This window comes from Rhinopithecus roxellana, chromosome 11 (assembly GCF_007565055.1).
Source record: "Rhinopithecus roxellana isolate Shanxi Qingling chromosome 11, ASM756505v1, whole genome shotgun sequence".
Classification (NCBI taxonomy): Eukaryota; Metazoa; Chordata; class Mammalia; order Primates; family Cercopithecidae; genus Rhinopithecus; species Rhinopithecus roxellana.
The window spans coordinates 131552952-131570921 of record NC_044559.1 but is presented as its reverse complement, the minus strand read 5'-3'; the positions used below and the strand labels follow the sequence as shown (position 1 = coordinate 131570921).

At 40.5% G+C, this 17970-nt stretch overlaps 1 protein-coding gene across 3 annotated transcripts in view; it reads right to left on the bottom strand.

Moving 5' to 3' along the window:
* Window positions 1–234: 234 nt before the first annotated feature.
* The window catches only part of AP3M1 (adaptor related protein complex 3 subunit mu 1), a 30396-nt gene continuing 12660 nt past the window's right edge, over window positions 235–17970 (bottom strand). The window contains exons 2-9 of one of the 3 annotated variants that reach the window (XM_010373135.2): window positions 16483–16758; window positions 15010–15181; window positions 12413–12550; window positions 8312–8397; window positions 7513–7646; window positions 4574–4781; window positions 2821–2965; window positions 235–2354 (exon numbers count right to left, since the gene is read on the bottom strand). In XM_010373135.2, coding sequence (XP_010371437.1) covers window positions 2254–2354; window positions 2821–2965; window positions 4574–4781; window positions 7513–7646; window positions 8312–8397; window positions 12413–12550; window positions 15010–15181; window positions 16483–16758 — 1260 coding nt within the window. In that variant the 3' untranslated portion in view covers window positions 235–2253. The remainder of the gene's footprint in view (window positions 2355–2820; window positions 2966–4573; window positions 4782–7512; window positions 7647–8311; window positions 8398–12412; window positions 12551–15009; window positions 15182–16482; window positions 16759–17970) is intronic. The other 2 variants (XM_010373137.2, XM_030941260.1) reach the window with 2 other exon arrangements.

The following is a 17970-nucleotide window of genomic DNA, read 5'->3' as shown; positions in this document are numbered from 1 at the left end:
GAAGGGAGCTTTGATCACTAATCTCTCAGACTGTGGCCAGAATGGTGATGCTTAAGCCAAGTATGAGTGGCTATTAACATAACGAGGTTAGGGAAGGAGTACTGAGAAGTGTTTTGCAGCAACACTCACAGCTTGTGTGATGATGCAGAAGAAAATGTGATGATGTTCATCCTGCTTTGACAATGAGCCTTGCCCATTGGAGAATGTTCAATCAATAGTAGACCTAAAAAAAAATCAACTTGTTGCTTTCATCTTTTTATTGATAGCATAGCCAGAGCTACCGAAATGATTTACTGGATTCTAGCAAATTAATAAATACAGTAATCTGATTGTAAAAGAAAACATTCTATTTGGACATTTTAGTAGAAATTGTTAGAAGGAAGGAGCTCCTGGCATACATTCTACTTGGATAGAAGACAGTCCAGGTATAGACTGTTGAGATTAGGGATTCAGCAGAAAGCAAAGCAAATGTTCTGACGGTTCTTTTGAGGTATGAACTCTGAAGAGTCAAGACATTAAAAAGCAATTGAACTGGGTAGCTAAACTTAGGCAAAAGGAATAAATATTTGGCAACATTTTGACTATTTAGCAGTTCTGTAAAATAACTGCCAATCTGAGATTAGTTTCTTCCGAAATTTGGAAGCTGCAAAACGTTGCCTTTCTTATGCCATGAAAGGCAGGGCAGACAAAAGTAAGAAAGCTGCTCCGTGGGCTCCTTGTACCAGCACCAACCAGCAGCCCTTGACAGCATAGATGGCATGAGTGTAAGGGCTATCCTTAGCATAAGGAAAAGATGATTATAAGCTGAGAAGACTGAAAGAAGAATGGAGCTATAAAGAGAAGAAAACAGCATAAATAAGAAGGATATTCTTCATGTTGAAGAATATCTTAACTTTCAGTCTTTCTCCATTTCTTGATGTCTAATGAGGCAAAATAACTGGGCAAGGACACCAAGATGAAGAAGTTACATACATTGACACAATGAAGTTGAGTGCAATAATACAACTGTTGACTGACTTTCCAAAACCATGGTGATCAGTACAGTATCATCAATGTTACCGAGGATTTTGTTTCTGCCTCATTATAACTCACTTCCATGTATTTTGTCGGTATAGTAGGTATATTTAAGCACTCCAGTGACAATTATGACAATAGTTTCTGGAAGAAATCTATGACTATAGCTTTGGGAAGCACACAATATGAAAAGGGAATTTCCCCTAAAGACAAGGAACGCAGGCAAATTCAACCCCTTAAGAACAACAACAAAAAAGGTAAAAGATTTAAAAAGACTGATGACAGTGAGGCAGGCACATTTTCCTCCTTTTGCTGAACTGGGGCACGAGACATTTAGGTTAACCATGGCTTAACTGGTGTTGGGTAAGCTTTATATTATAAAACATGAAGATGGCAAAGGTTTCACTTACGTTTTTCTTTTACTACTTTAATTTGCTTAAAAGCACAAATGCTTGTGCTTGCAGTAACTTCCTGAAAGCAGAAGTAATGTTCCCTTTTACTACCTTAATAAAGCATTTGCCCCTGTGATACAAATGATTTTTTTACTGTGCTAACAGCTGAACCAGTAGCACAAAATTGAGATGGTATTTACTGCAGCAAGGTCCCTGTAAATCAAATAAGCTTTACATAAAAATCTTATTTATAAAAAATACAATACCAAGTACAGAGAGAATGGAGCATGGAGTAGCAGTGCTCCCTGCCAGGGCCATGTGGAAGTGGCTTTTGCTACAGTGCTTGCTTAATGGCACAAGTGAAAAGCTGAATAAGGCAAACACTTGAAGAGGCAGTTTTCTGTAAACTTCTGGGGGTTGGGACACTGGTTTGGGATGGCTAAGATCAGGTGTGATATTTGGCTGCACCTGACACATCACAGATTTAAGATAGCTTCTGTTGGATGAGACCAGTTAACTCCTTTTAGGAGAGAGGTTATCACTGTAGCTTTCTGCCTTTACTGTTACAATGTGCAGCCGTCAGATGGTATTCTCCTATGGAAAAAAAGTCACCTCCAACATCTTCCTAAGTGAAAAGATACAAAATAAGCTAAGTCACTAAAAGGTTTCCTTAGCTTAAAGCTCCTTAAGAATCCTACATTGATAACTAAGCAACTTTGTTAGCGGTGTGTAGCTAGACACAAATGCTTTAACTAGAATATCTATTCCCACCCACTTGGTACCTAATAGTAATACATCATAATGACACTTGGAAAACAAACTGGTCTTGAGAAATTTTGGCCTCTTCTCATGTCCTCACTTGGAACTTTCCAGCTTTCGTGACATATTTGACTCCTTTAAATGGCTTATATTTCTCCCCATACATGTCCAAACGGTTCACTTTTAAGCCTGTGTCAAAAAGAATGAAAAAGAATAAATTATCATCATCCCAACCAATATGTTAGCAATGAGCACTATATGGTAAATCTGACATTAACCAGTGTCCCTTCCACCATTTGGAAGAAATGTCTCTTCTATCATTTACAAATTATTGCACTTTGATGGTATGGTTTTGGTTAAGATTCCCACACAGGCAGGGAATGTCTGTGAAGTATAATTCTGCTTTCTGTAAATATGAATAACTCCCTTTTTGGTGCTTGAATGAGGGCAGAGGTGAGGGGAAGCTGTGTGAAATAAGGTGTTCTCCAAAATCATTTGGTTGATGCCTGGGAGATGGCCCCACCAAGCACAGTGTAAAAGGCAAATGGGCTACTGCTCTTTCTAGAGAGGGAAACTTTTGTTACTCCTCTAAGTGCCTAATAATTGAGCTTGCAAAACTCAATTACCCTTAACTACAAGTCAACCTTATCTTTACCTGAAATAGCAAGCTGCTGGATCTTAAACTGTATATTGAGGCTCGGATTCTCTTCTGGTTTAGGGGCTCCAGACTGTAAATTTACCAGTCCTTTAAGACTTGGGAGCTTTTGTGGAGTGATTTTTCCCACATCCCATGTTAGTACCTTAAAAAGACAAAAAATGAAAAACAAATAGAACCATTTATTAAAGACAAACCCTCAAAAACAAGGTTCAAAGACATCATAAACTTCTGTACAAAATGAAGTGCAGTCTCTTGAAAACAAGAGATCTGGGATCTACAGTGAGTTTACCTCTGATTAGCTCTGTGACTTTCAATGGGGAGTGAGGACGGAGAATCTACATTTGTTGAGCATTTTCTTTTGTATTAGCACCGTGCTTAGCACTATTCATATGTTATTTCATTGAGGGCTGTGAAGTAGCTTTTGTCTTCTATTTACAAATGAGGAAATGAAGGCTCAGAGATCAAATGACTTGCTCAAGGTCACACAGCTAGTCAGAGGTAAGGCTGGGATTTGAACCTAAGGCTCTCTGATTTCAAATGTTCTCCATCATACCATCTTCACTACTTTTCTCTGGGCCTGTTTCTTTTTCTTTTTTTTTTTTTGAGACGGAGTTTCGCTCTTGTTGCCCAGGATGGAGTGCAATGGCGCAATCTTGGCTCACCACAACCTCCGCCTCTTGGGTTCAAGCGATACTCCTGCCTCAGCATCCCAAGCAGCTGGGATACAGGCATGCGCCACCATGCCCAGTTAATTTTGTAGCTTTAGTAGAGATGGGTTTTCTCCATGTTGGTCAGGCTGGTCTCGAACTCCTGACCTCAGGTGATCTGCCCGCCTTGGCCTCCCAAAGTGCTGGGATTATAGGCATAAGCCACTGTGCATGGCCTCTGTTCATTTTTCTGTAAAATAATTAGATTGACTTAAGATGGTGTTTTTAAAACTTTTAGCTGTGAAACCCATTGTTCAAATGAAATCTTCGGTGTGGAGGCTCAGCAGCAGATGAGAAAGAAAGCAAAGCTGTCATAATTGAAGCTGTGGTAAAGGGCCAGGAATCTGAAGCTCCCTTTCTCAGCCTTGTGTGGTCTTCAGGAGGTTCTTTGAATCCTTACAACTGCGTTAAATAATCTTTAACGTTCTATGATGTTATTCAAAAAACATGTCTTTTCATTTATCAGGTAGCTCAATGACTCTGCTATTGAAAACAATCATATTTACTAGCTAATCAGGAAGCTGAGAGAAAATCATCTGCTACAGTTTCTCTGAAAACCCTCTGCTACAGGAAAATTTAAGTAGGGTGAGGAAGCAGCTTTCCTAGCCCTGTGAAAGAGTATGAAATGATGCTTTTAAATTAAAAAGGAAGAAAAAGGTCTTAATGATCAATTTATATAGAAAACTTAATAATTCATATACCATCATAATATCTTCTTCTATCTACATAATGTTTTGTCTTTTTAAAAAAGCTTTTACTTCTTTCTTATTAGATAGCAGAGTGAGGCTCTGGATTAATAATGGACGAGTGAAGGCACATTCTGAAAAAGGACAGAATGACACACTTTTCTGTTCATCTGCTCAGTAGCAGCTGCAGGATTCCTTCGGCAGCCGGTGGCAGAAGCACAGCACAGTATGCTCTCTAGGTTTTGATACGAACTTTAGTTTTAAACAAGGTACTAAACCTTTCCCTCCATTCCTCCCCACAAATCACAAAATAGATTGCAGAAACACTTGCTCACTCTTGATTTGAAGTGGCTGTACCTTGGTGACTGGATCAAATGTATAGCTGCCTTGTGTGGTTGTCAGGTTCATGTTCAGCACAACTTTTGGCATGTGAACTGTCACTGTAATTCCTTCAATAGTTTTCCCCATATTCTGCTTTGGTCCAATTGTTATATCAAATCTGCCACAAGAACTGTTCTCCTTAAAGCTGATACTATGTTTCACATACACTGGTATTGCCACTAGACTAAAAAGAGAAACAGAGAAAGATACAAAAGCACAAACACAATTAATGGTGTGGGGACAGCACCAGAGGTATTCTGAAAACCTCTGTCCAGAGTATCCTACCATACTTTTAACTCCACAATAAGGTGCTACAGAGTTGGCTCTCTGTAGCCACAGTTACGCATCCTTGAATTTGACCAGCTAAGGATTGAAAATATTATTTAACACTATCGGCCAGGCGTGGTGGCTCATGCCTGTAATCCCGGCACTTTGGGAGGCCGAGACCAGCGGTGGGAGGGGATTACCTGAGGTCAGGAGTTTGAGACCAGCCTGGCGAACATAGTGAAACCTCGTCTCTACAAAAATACAAAAATTAGCTGAGGCTGGGTGCGGTGGCTCACACCTGTAATCCCAGTACTTTGGGAGGCCGAGGCGAGGAGTTCAAGACCAGCCTGGCCAACATGGTGAAACCTCGTCTCTACTAAAAATACAAAAATTAGCTGGGTGTGGTGGCTTGTGCCCGTAGTCCCAGCTACTCAGAAGGCTGAGGCAGGAGAATCACTTGAACCTGGGAAGTGGAGATTGCAGTGAGCTGAGATTGCACCTCTGCACTCCAGCCTGGACAACAGAGCGAGACTCCATCTCAAAAAAAAAAAAAAAAGTAAAAAATAACAATACAACTACAAAACGTAATAAAAATAAAAAGTCAACCTAGTGTAACAATTATCTACACAGTGTTTACAGTGTACTATCAGAAGTAACTTGGAGATGATTTAAAGTACACAGGAGGATGTGCATAGGTTATATGCAAATACTACACCATTTTATATAAGGGACTTGAGCATCTGCTGATTTTTGCAACCAATCCTCCAAGGATACCAAGATGGCGGTACCTCCAGAACTGCAGATTCAGCATCTACACAAGGGGGAGCTGAGTACAGCATAATGTTCTGGTACCACTGTGCTGGGAATTATATACAAATCAAGACAGAAATCTGAAGTTTAATAACAGTATAAACAATTGGGGTGGCTGGGTGCAGTGGCTCATGCCTGTAATCCCAGCACTTTGGGTGGCCAAGGCAGGCAGATCACTGGAGGTCAGGAGTTTGAGACCAGCCTGGCCAACATGGTGAAACCCCCTCTCTACTAAAAAAAGTAACAAGAAACAAAAATTAGCTGGGCGCGGTGGCGGGCGCCTGTAATCCCAGCTACTTGGGAGGCTGAGGCAGGAGAATCACTTGAACCCAGGAGGTAGAGGTTGCCATAAGCCAAGATCACAGAATTGCACTCCAGCCTGGGCGACAATAGTGAAACTCCGTCTCAAAACAAACAAACAAAAAACCCAAAAAAACATCAAACAAACAAACAAAAAACAATTGGGGCAAATGGCCCTAGTTTAAAAAAATGAATTACGATCCCACTGAAAAATAATGTAAAATATGTTTTATATAAATGAAAACAGTTCCTATGTGATGAGTCAAGAAACAGGCCGGGTGCGGTGGCTCACACCTGTAATCCTAGTACTTTGGGAGGCTGAGGTGGGCGGATCACCCGAGGTCGGGAGTTCGAGACCAGCCTGACCAACATGGAGAAACCCCGTCTTTACTAAAAACACAAAATTAGCTGGGTCTGGTGGTGCATGCATGTAATCCCAGCTACTTGGGAGGCTGAGGCAGAGAATCACTTGAACCCTGGAGGTGGAGGCTGAGGTAAGCCAAGATTTCACCATTGCACTCCAGTCTGAGCAACAAGAGCCGAACTCCGGTTCAAAGAAAAAAAGAGCCAAGAAATAATTTCTCTGCTTTTGAGTCCTGTCATAATGTTACTCCAATAACTTCTGGTATTTTCAAGAAACAAACTAGCTATAAAACTACGATCCCCAATGCTAAATTTTTTTTTATTTTTTTGAAATGGAATTTCACCCTCTTGGCCAGGCTGGAGTGCAGTGGCATGGTCTGTCATTGCAACCTCTGCCTTCCAGGTTCAAGTGATTCTCATGCCTCAGCCTCCCAAGTAGTTGAGATTATAGGCACACGCTATCATGCCTGGCTAGTTTTGTATTTTTAGTAGAGACAGGGTTTCACCATGTTGACCAGACTGGTCTAGAACTCCTGACCTCAAGTGATCTGCCCACACTGGCCTCCCAAAGTGTTGGGATTACAGGAGTGAACCACTGCACCCGGCTCTCAATGCTAAACAGTTCCTTAAAACCTCAATGCAGAGAAGACTGACTTGAAGCAGGTGACTTTGGGAATGTCCTCACAAACTACAGGTAGGTCTGTCTCCTTGTTAGCCACCAAGTCTACAGACTATGGTAAGATTATGGCAGTGGTTCATGGTTTTGCCCAGGTTATGCACAGTCCATTTTGCTCTGCTTGCAAAGTACTCAGCTGTCAGAAGCAGAGCAAAATGGACCATGCATAACCTGAGCAAAGAACCAGCGCCATAATTTGACAATGCGTAACCTTGCAAAGAACCAGTACCATAACCTTTTGCCCAGGTTATGCATGGTTTGCTTGCCCTTGGCTATACGTTTTACTCTAGTCTCACTTAGTACCACTCTACACTCATACATTCAAAGTATACTGATATTTTAGGTGCATATTTTCACCAGTTCTCACTGGGTCTCCTGGTGAGCTATGGTTCAAGTGAGCAATGACAACCTCAAGTACTCAACTGTCATAAAGGAACAGGGAAAGGTGAGTTCTGCTTGATATGTATGATGGCAGATTCTGGCTGATGCATCAACATACTTTTGTGAGCTGACACGGTATGATATGAGTCGGAAATTTCCATCTGGAGGAATAAATGACAAAACTCTTTCAGATTCCCAGCGCTTGAACCGGATGCAGGGGTGGAAGCTGACGTCATCCAGAAGCCTAGGGTTCTGTCAAGAAAACAGAAGACAGCCGTGTTCATAGAGCATAATGAATATGGGAACTGTACTTAGATACCTTGACAAATCAATATGTTCCCTGAAGATAAAGCAGTCATGGAAGAGTTTATGACCACATCTACATGACCTTATAGTTTCACAATGCTTTAAAGTTTGTAAATATTTTATGTACATTATTTTGTTGAATTTCAATAACTATAAAGGAGAAAAGGCAAGTAGTATTATCTCCCTTTAACAGATTAAAAAACTGAGGTTCAGAGGACTTAAGGTCAGAACAAACTGGTGACAACACCAGAAGTCAGTTCTCTTAATTGTTCCTAGCAGTATGTCATGCTGACTCTAAAATGATACAAAAGACCAATGTCCTTTCATATCAGCAAAGCAAATAATTACTCAGTAAAAATGATATTGGATATTTGCAGAAGCCAGCCAGCCAATTTCAAGCCCCTTCTAGCACACTCAGGCAAAGACCTCCCTTAGCCTTTCCATAAAGACCACGCTCATCATGTAAGTGATTATCTTAGGAAACTGCTAGGAATATTTCTGAGACAATCTTTTGCAATCTAAGATGCAAACTTATCTCAATATTTATTATTTCATTTAGTACTTCACATGTATTAGGCATTCAAGGGGCTATAAAACAGAATAAAACTTACCATGAAAGAAAGGGAGAGATCGGGCATTCCAGATAGTTTAATGCAAGCATCAATGACCCCCTGAATTTCTGCAAAGACTGTAGATCCTGAAGAAAGAAAGAAAAAGGAAGATAACATCAACGGAATATGAGTCTTAACTAGAGCTATCACTATATCTTTTTATTTTTATTTATTTATTGTTTTTAGAGACAGAGTCTTGCTCTGTTGCCAAGGTTGGAGTGCAGTGGCATGATCACAGCTCACTGCAGCCTCACTGCTGGGCTCAAGTAATCCTCCCGCCCTAGCCTCCCGAACAGCTGGGAATATAGGCGCGTGCCATGACACCTAGCCCAACAATCACTATATTTAGAATAATGGAGATACCCTCTGGGTGTCAGACTTACTGAAGCTTTACATCTCTATTAACAGGTCAGGGGACAAGGTCCATACCTAACTCTGGTTGGAATATGATAATTTTTCTTTTTTTTTTTAAGAGATGAGGTCTTACTAGCTAGTCCCAGCTGGCCCCCAGAGTAACTGGGACTACAGGTATGCCACCGTAGAATATAATTTTTTTTTTTTTTTGAGACAGGGTCTTTCTCTGTCACCCAGGTTGTAGTGTAGTAGTGCTATGACAGCTCACTGCAGCTTCAACCTCCTGGGCTCAAGCAATCCTCCCACCTCAGCCTCCCAAGCAGCTGGTACTACAGGCATGCCCGGCTGATTTTTGTATTTTTTTGTAGAGACAGGGTCTTGTTACATTGCCCAGGTTGGTCTCGAACTCCTGGGCTCAAGCAATCCGCCTACCTCAGCCTCCCAAAGTGCTGGGATTACAGGTGTGAACTACCATACCCAGCCAGAATATGCTAATTCTAAGGAAAATTAAACTTGTCTCCTTTATGGAGCCAACCCTGTAAGATGACTGGATATGAGTTTAAAACATGAGGCCAGGCACAGAGTGGCCCATGCCTGTAATCCCAGCGTTTAGGGAAGCCGAAGTGGGTAGGTTATCTGAGCTCAGGAGTTTGGGACCAGCCTGGGTAACATGGTGAAACCCCATCTCTACTAAAAATACAAAAAATTAGCCAGGCGTGGTGGTGTGTGCTTGTAGTCCCACCTACTCGAGAGGCTGAGGCAGGAGAATTGCTTGAACCCAGAAGGCGGAGGTTGCAGTGAGCCGAGACCGCAACACTGCACTACAGCCTGGGCGACAATGTGAGACTCTGTCTCAAAAACAAAATAAAACAAACCAAAATCATTTTCAATAGAATTTTAAAATGAGGCAAGGGTATTATGAAAAGGACTAAGTCAACTTTTAAGAAATAGGATCCATCATAGAAAGATCTCTCTTTCTTTTAGAGATAGGGTCTCTCTCTGCCATCCAGGCTGGAGTACAGTGGTGTGAACATAGCTCACTACAGCATTGAACTCCTGGGCTCGAGCAATCCTCCTGCCTCAGCCTCCTGAATAGGTGGGATTAAGGAACCCATGCCTAGCGAATCTTTTAAATTTTTGATAGATACAGGGTCTTGCTATGTTGCCTAGGCTGGTCTTGAACTCCTGGACTCAAGTGATCTTACTGCCTAAGCCTCCCAAAGTGCTGGGATTACTGGTGTGAGCCACCGTGCCTGGCAAAAATCTGTTATTCTATAAGATGGAATGTTATAATGAAAAGGGCACTCGTGGAAGAGAAGACATTGACTATAATTCACAATAAGCCATCACTACATGTTAACAAGTTGTGTGACCTGGAACAGTTCACTTAACCCTTCTGGGCTTTCCTTATGTATAAAATAAATGTAAGGGAAGGACTAATTTTTTTTTTTTTTTTTGAGATGGAGTCTCGCTCTGTCACCCAGGCTGGAGTGCAGTAGTGCAATCTTGGCTCACTGCAACCTCCACCTCCTGGGGTCAAGCAATTCTCCTGCCTCGGCCTCCCGAGTAGCTGGGATTACAGGCGCCTGCCACCATGCCCGGTTAATTTTTGTACTTATAGTAGAGATGGGGTTTTACCATGTTGGCCAGGCTGGTCTTGAACTCCTGACCTCAAGTGATCTGCCTGCCACAGCCTCCCAAAGCGCTGGAACTACAGGCGTGATCCACCGTGTCTGGCCGCTATTTTTAATAATAAAATTTTACGATTCTTATAGAGTACCATTGTTTTGTCTGGTTAAAAAGATAATTAGATTGGGTGTGGTGGCTGATGCCTGTAATCTCAGCACTTTGGGAGGCTGAGGTAGGTAAACTGCTTGAGCCCAGGAGTTCAAGACCAGCCCGGGCAACATGGTGAGACTGTCTGTACAAAAAAAAAAAAATAAAAGCTAGCCAGGCATGGTGGCGTGTGGCATGTACCTCCTGATTGGCTGGGACTATAGGCTACTCAGGAGTCTGAGGTAGGAAGATCGCATGAGCTGGAGGTCAAGGCTGCAGTAAGTAGGGACTGCACCAATGCACTCCAGCCTGGGCAAAAGAGCAAGACCCTGTATTTTTAAAAAAAAGAAAGAAAGTGAAAAGACAGGGGCTTTTATCAGAAGTACTGCACATAATGTAGTAGCAAAAGCATGGTATATGGTAGATTTTCAATAAATTTTAGAAGGAATAAATAGCAAGAGGTAGAGTTACATAGGGTAATAATTAGCTTAAAGTAAGGCATTATCAGTTCTGATTTACATGTTCGGCAGACCTCAACTAGTGGTTATGAAAACTATATGTAGGGGCCGGGCGCGGTGGCTCAAGCCTGTAATCCCAGCACTTTGGGAGGCCGAGACAGGCGGATCACGAGGTCAGGAGATCGAGACCATCCTGGCTAACACGGTGAAACCCCGTCTCTACTAAAAAATACAAAAAAATTAGCCGGGCGAGGTGGCGGGCGCCTGTAGTCCCAGCTACTCGGGAGGCTGAGGCAGGAGAATGGCGTGAACCCGGGAGGCGGAGCTTGCAGTGAGCTGAGATCTGGCCACAGCACTCCAGCCTGGGCAGTAGAGTGAGACTCCGTCTCAAAAAAAAAAAAAAAAAAAAAAAGAAAACTATATGTAACCTATGGGCAAAATAAATGGATTTATGGGCCAGGTGCAGTGGCTCACGCCTGTAATCCCAGCACTTTGGGAGGCCAAGGCAGATGGATCACTTGAGGTCCGGAGCTCGAGACCAGCCTGGCCAACATTGTGAAACCGCGTCTCTAGTAAAAATACAAAAAATTAGCCAGGGCCAGGAGCAGTGGCTCACGCCTGTAATTCTAGCACTTTGGGAGACTGAAATAGGCGGATCACCTGAGGTCAGGAGTTCGAGACCAGCCCTGACCAACATGGAGAAACCCTATCTTTACTAAAAACACAAAATTAGCTGGGCGTGGTGGTGTATGCCTGTAATCCCAGGTACATGGGAGGCTGAGGCAGAAGAATCACTTGAACCTGGGAGGCAGAGGTTGCGGTGAGCCAAGACTGCACCATTGCACTCCAGCCTGGGCAATGAGAGCAAATCTGCATCTCAAAAAAAAAAAAAAAAAAAAAAAATTAGCCAGGTGTGGTGGCTCATGCCTGTAATCTCAGCTACTTGGGAAGCTGAGGCAGCAGGATCCCTTGAACCCAGGAGGTGCAGGTTCCAGTGAGCCGAGATCATCTCACTGCACTCCAGCCTGGGCAACAGTGAGATCCCATCTCAAATAAATAAATAAATAAACAAACTAACAAACAGATTTAAAAATCATCAGATAATGAATGCCTTTCTACTGAAACCATACTGCCAAAGGACTTCAATTTTCTTTTCTTTCTTCTTTTTTTTAAATTGAGACAGAGCCAGGCTGGAGTGCAATGGTGTGATCTTGTCTCATTGTAATCTCCGCCTCCCAGGTTCAAGCAGTTCTGCCTCAGCCTCCCAAGTCGCTGGGATTACAGGTGTGTGCCACCACACCCCGCTAATTTTTCGTATCTTTAGTAGAGACGGAGTTTCACCATGTTGGCCAGGCTGGTCTCAAACGCTGACCTCGTGTTCCGCCTGTCTTGGCCTCCCAAAGTGCTGGGATTACAGGCGTGAGCCACTGTGCCTGGACAGGACTTCAGTTTTCTATTCATCTGTGTCAGATGAATTGTTTTTCCCCAAATAAGATGACATGCACACAATTACCTGATTTATCTATAATTGCGTCTATTTCTTCAACGACATCAAAATAGGCTTCATTGTTTGTGTACTTTACCCCTGCCCGACGCCATGGTATGTTGGACAGCTGCCCAGTGGGGAGTGTGTCCCCAACATTACTACTGCCTAGAAACCCAAAAAGAAGGCAAAGCTGATGTGTAAAACAGTCATGAGAAAATGTATTATTGGGAAAAAGAAAGCTGCTTTTTAATGTTTGGATTTTTCTTAATGAACTTGTGGATGGTCTCTAGAATTGTCAGACATTTCCATACCAACATGATCAAATTTCTAGAAGAGAAAAATAGGCCATGTGGCCCTCTGTTTACCTGCCAAACCAGGTTAAATTTATTTACTTATCTTTTGCTTCCTGTGTGTTAACAGTAACCTAATCTAATTCCAGTGGCTCAAAAACAGATTCTCTGCCACTGATGAAAAAAGAGGCTGGTTGTTTCAAAATCTTCTGCCAATAACATGTCTCCACTGAGAATACAGAGTTATAACTAGGCCCTTCAGTATTCAACTTTATTTTACACGAGATGCTGCCAAGCAGGCCTCAGTGGAGTAAATGGAATCTGGGCTTTTCCTATTTTAAGGTCGGCATACCCATATGGCTGCAATATAGCTAGTGTTCAGTATCCGGCTAATTTCCTGGTAAACTGACACATGTCTAAAAATAAGTGTGGTTGTCCAAAACACATATCTTTGAGCTGTGACTTACTTAACATTTTGGTTAATTTATATTTCCAATTTGAAAGTACTACATACTTAAAAACAACAACAAAAAGGTGGAGTTCAGAAAGGTGGTTTAAAGAAAAACACTAGACTTCTTACTAACAAAATACATCTACCATTAACATTTTTGTCAATATTATGGTATTAATGTTTTAATATAATATTAACATTTTGGTATATTTCTTTAAACATTTCCACCACCAGAAGGTTGCATTTTTTTCTATTGTGATAATTTTGTTTTTTAATTGCACTTTAAAATATAGTCGCAATCATACTGTATCTATAATTTTGCAGTCTACTTATGATTGGTGTTCCTACCTGCAACCTATAATCATGTTATCTTCCTGCTCAAAAACCTTCAATGGTTGCTCACTGACTTTATGATAAAAGCTAAATATTTAGCCTAGCTTTGAAGGGCTTTCTCTACTTTTTAATCTGATCTCTAACTTCTCAACCGAAAAACAGTTCTGCTTCTGCATTAATAAAACTTTAGGTTTTTCTCTTTCATGTGTGTTTTTTTCTCATACAGTTCCACCTATGGAGAATGCTCTTACTCCTCCCTCACTTCCTGAATTCTACTGATTCTCCAAGGTGGCTGCCCACCACAGTTCAGGAGGGATTACTTCATTAATAGAACCATTCTCTTGAACTTTGTAATATACTGCCTTATGAATCTGTTATGTTTTGCATTCTATATTTTAGTAACATTTCTCTGACTATAAAATACATGTTTATTTTGGAAAATTAGAAAGTATAAAGCAAAAATAAAGATAATCTGTATTTCTTTAGCTGGGTATAATCATTGTAAATATTTAGAACTTTTTTGTCTGAGTATTTATATATAAGAATAATTTTTTCAGTTTTGTGCTGACTTTTCAATTTAACATTATATCATGTGTATTTTCCAGTGCTATTACATTATCTGTGAAGTATGGAATTGCTTTTTAGTCTTATATAGTTATTTACTTATTTTAATTTTTTTTCCAACGTCCCATTCAGAGTATAAGTTTTAGGAGCACAGACATGCCATCTTATCTTTCTTTGAATTTCTCTCAACATTCACCCTTACACAGAGGATGAATAAAGAACTGCTGAATGGTCTTTTTCTTACAGGCCTCTCTCACCTCATTTTTAGGTCAAGGCACTGGAGAGGGGTTTACAATGGTGGACAGTGGAGTTGGAGTGGCATATAACATTTCATAGGAATCTTTCTCTAAAAGACTTTAAAGCTTTCGAAAGAACATTGGCATATGGGTGTGCCTAATTTCTAGCTACACTCAAGAATTAAACCCAACTGGCAGCTTACAACATAAGTACAGGCCCACAATGCATGCGATCTCTTAAGTAAACTATTTTCCTATTTTTTCTTAATACATCTTCTGCATGCATAAAAACAAAACACTCGGAGGATATTGTACTGTGTGGTTAAGAGTCTTAAATTTTCTATTCTCTAGTAATTGTGGAGTAGCAGCATACCAGTTATGTTATTTTAAACATTAAAATGCCAGTCTATAAATGGACTAAATTCTCTTCTAAGTGGGCTCATATACTGGCTTCTTTAGGACTAACTGGAACAATTTATTCAGTCTTAGTATTTAGTGTTAAACAATGGTAATAATATTGTTGTGGTGTTTTAGAAAAAAAAAAAGAGTAATAACCAAAAGTTCTTTATCACTTAAGGTCTAGCCTCTTTCCATGAAAATAAATATATAGTACATCCATTTTAACTTTACCAGTAACTTTAATTATGGCTGAATTGTACTACCTTAATAGTATGTCAGATCATGAGCAATAATGAGTTATTTATCAAGTTTTAATTGCTCAGTTACTAGTAAAGTATGTTTTCATCTTACCTGTAATAGAGTTGACAACAGACCGTAGAATTGTTGGCGGTTTAATTAATTCTTTCAAAATGTTAGATTCGGTAGCCAGTGGAAATCCATTGTCTAACATTTCTTCTAAGAGTTCATATACTATGACCACATTATCCTTAATTGCAGCCTCTGAACACTCACCAAAGTAGTCCTGACAAAATACACAATATCACACAATGGAAGGCACAAAGAAAGGCTCGCTAAATACTTTTTGTTCTGAAGAATAAACTTACAGTAGCATTATTCATTGCTTAAGATGCTGAACATATGTAAAACAGAGCCGGGGAAAAAACCCTCTATAGGCCGGGCACGGTGGCTTATGCCTGCAATCCCAGCAATTTGGGAGGCTGAGGCGTGTGGATCACTTGAGGTCAGGAGTTCAAGACCAGCCTGGCCAACATGGTGAAACCCTGTCTCTACTAAAAATACAAAAATTAGCTGAGTGTGATGGTGCACACCTGTGGTCCCAGCTACTTGGGAGCCCGAGGAGGGAGGACTGCTTGAACCCAGGAGGCGGAGGTTACGGTGAGCCAAGATTATGCCACTGCACTCCAGCCTAGGCGACAGAGTGAGACTCCGTCTCAAACAAAACAAAACAAAACAAGCAAACAAAAAAAAACCCTCTATAGTCCTAACATTATTCCTCAGTATTTTCTTGATATTTCTAGCCTGAATTTAATTCCTGTTACACATTATACCAGAAAGTATTGAGACATTAAATTGGAATTTGAGCTATAAACTTCATTCACCCTGATTAACTATCCCAACATACACATAGATAAGCTTAAATTGTTTGGTATATTCAGCAAGACAAGAGAAAATAATAAAATGTAAATACAGAAGAGTTCATAACTAATGAAAATCTTGAGACCACTGAGAGAACTGTATGTGGAGGGCATTATTGTTTCCTGATGATATACAGTCATCCCTTGGTAGTTGTGGGGAATTAGTTCCAGGATCCCCTGTGGATACCAAAACTCACAATTCTCAAGCCCCGACATAAAATGGCATAGTATTTGCACATAACTTATACACATCCCCCTATATACTTTAAATCACCTCTAGATTACTTGTAATATCTAACACAATGTAAATGCTATGTAACTATTTGTTATACTGCATTGTTTAAGTAATAATGAGGAGAAGAAGTTTGTACATGTTCAGTTCAATTTTTTTGTTCAAATATTTGCCATGTAAGGTTCGGTGAATTCACAGATGCAGAACCCATGTATATGGAGAGCCAACCGTAATTTGTAGTACATATAAAAAATAGTGAATAGAGCAGCCATGTGTGCAACTGTACACCACATAGAAAAGGGTTTATGAATTTATGCTTAAACAGAGAGAAACAGACAGTAAATATCAAAACCTGGGTAATTAAATAATATAATCATGTCTCACCTCCAGCTAACTTGGGTCATTTAAGTTAGAAAGGTATGATAGATAACAAACCTGAAAAGTGTCAGCAACTCGATGTAGGAACTCAATTACAAAGAGAGGTGGCACTTCAGTCTGTATGACAGATACAAAGAAGAGCTTATCCCGGTAGATACTGATGAGGTAGTGGTGAGGTGTTGAAATGACAGGTGGTACATTTTCAACATCAGCAGCTTTCTCTTGAGCTTCAAAGAAATAATCACAGACAGACTGGCTCACAACGCTCTTCCAGTGCTTCTCTAGAAATATGTCACCGGAACAGTTTATGAGAAATAGACTGTGGATCATTTTCTGTTGGGGCAAAGAAAGGTTTAAATTTATTATACATTAAATATCATTTAACATATACAAAAAGATTATACACTTTGACCAAGTGGGACTTATTCCAAGAATGCAAAAATCAATCAATATGATATACAATTAGAACTAAACAATTAGAACTAAAACAATCATTTCAAAAGGTGCAGAAATTGCATTTGACAAAATCCAACATCATTTTACGAAAAAAAAAAAAAAAAAAAAAACCCAAGCCACTTAAGAACAAAAAGAAACTTCCTCAGCCAGGCTCGGTGGCACATGTCTGTATGCAGCACTTTGGGAGGCTGAGGTGGGTGGACTGCTTGAGCTCAGGAGTTTGAGACCAGCCTGGGCAACAGGGCAAAACACCATCTTTACAAAAAATACAAAAATTAGCTAAGCATGGTGGCACTTGCCTGTAGTCCTAGATACTCAGGAGGGTGAAGGAGAATTGCTTGAGCCCAGGAGGAAGGTTGAGGCTGTAGAGAGCTAAGATTGTGTCATTGCACTCCAGCCTGGGTGACCAAGTGAGACACTATCTAAAAAAAAAAAAAAAAAAAAAAAATCCTTCATCTGATGAAAACCCCAAAGCTAATATTATATTTAATGGTGAAAGACTGAACACTTCCTCCTTAATAACAAAACCAAACAAGGATGTCCAGTCCCATCATTTCTATTCAACATGGTACTGGAGGTTTGAACCATGGCAATTAAGCAAGAAAATAAAACAAAAGGCTTCCAAATTAGAAGATACAATCTTGTATATAGAAAATCATAAGGAATACACACACACACTTATTAGAGCCAATAAATTTAGTTCAGCAAGCTTGCAGGATACAAGTCAATATACAAATCAATTATATTTCTATCCACTATAGCTATAAAATACTAAAAATGGGCTGGGCATTGTAGCTCAGGCCTGTAAACCCAGCACTGTGGGACGCTGAGGAAGGAGGATTGCTTGAGCTCAGGAGTTTAAGACCAGTCTGGGCAACATAGTGAGACCTCATGTCTATTGAAAAAAAAAACAAAAAAAGAAAAACTGAAAATGAAATTAAGAAAACAATTTCAGGCCTGGCACAGCGGCTCATGCCTATAATCCCAGCACTTTGGGAGGCTGAGGCAGGCGGATCATCTGAGGTCGGGAGTTCAAGACCACTGGCCAACATGGACAAACTCCATCTCTACTAAAAAAAAAAAAAAAAA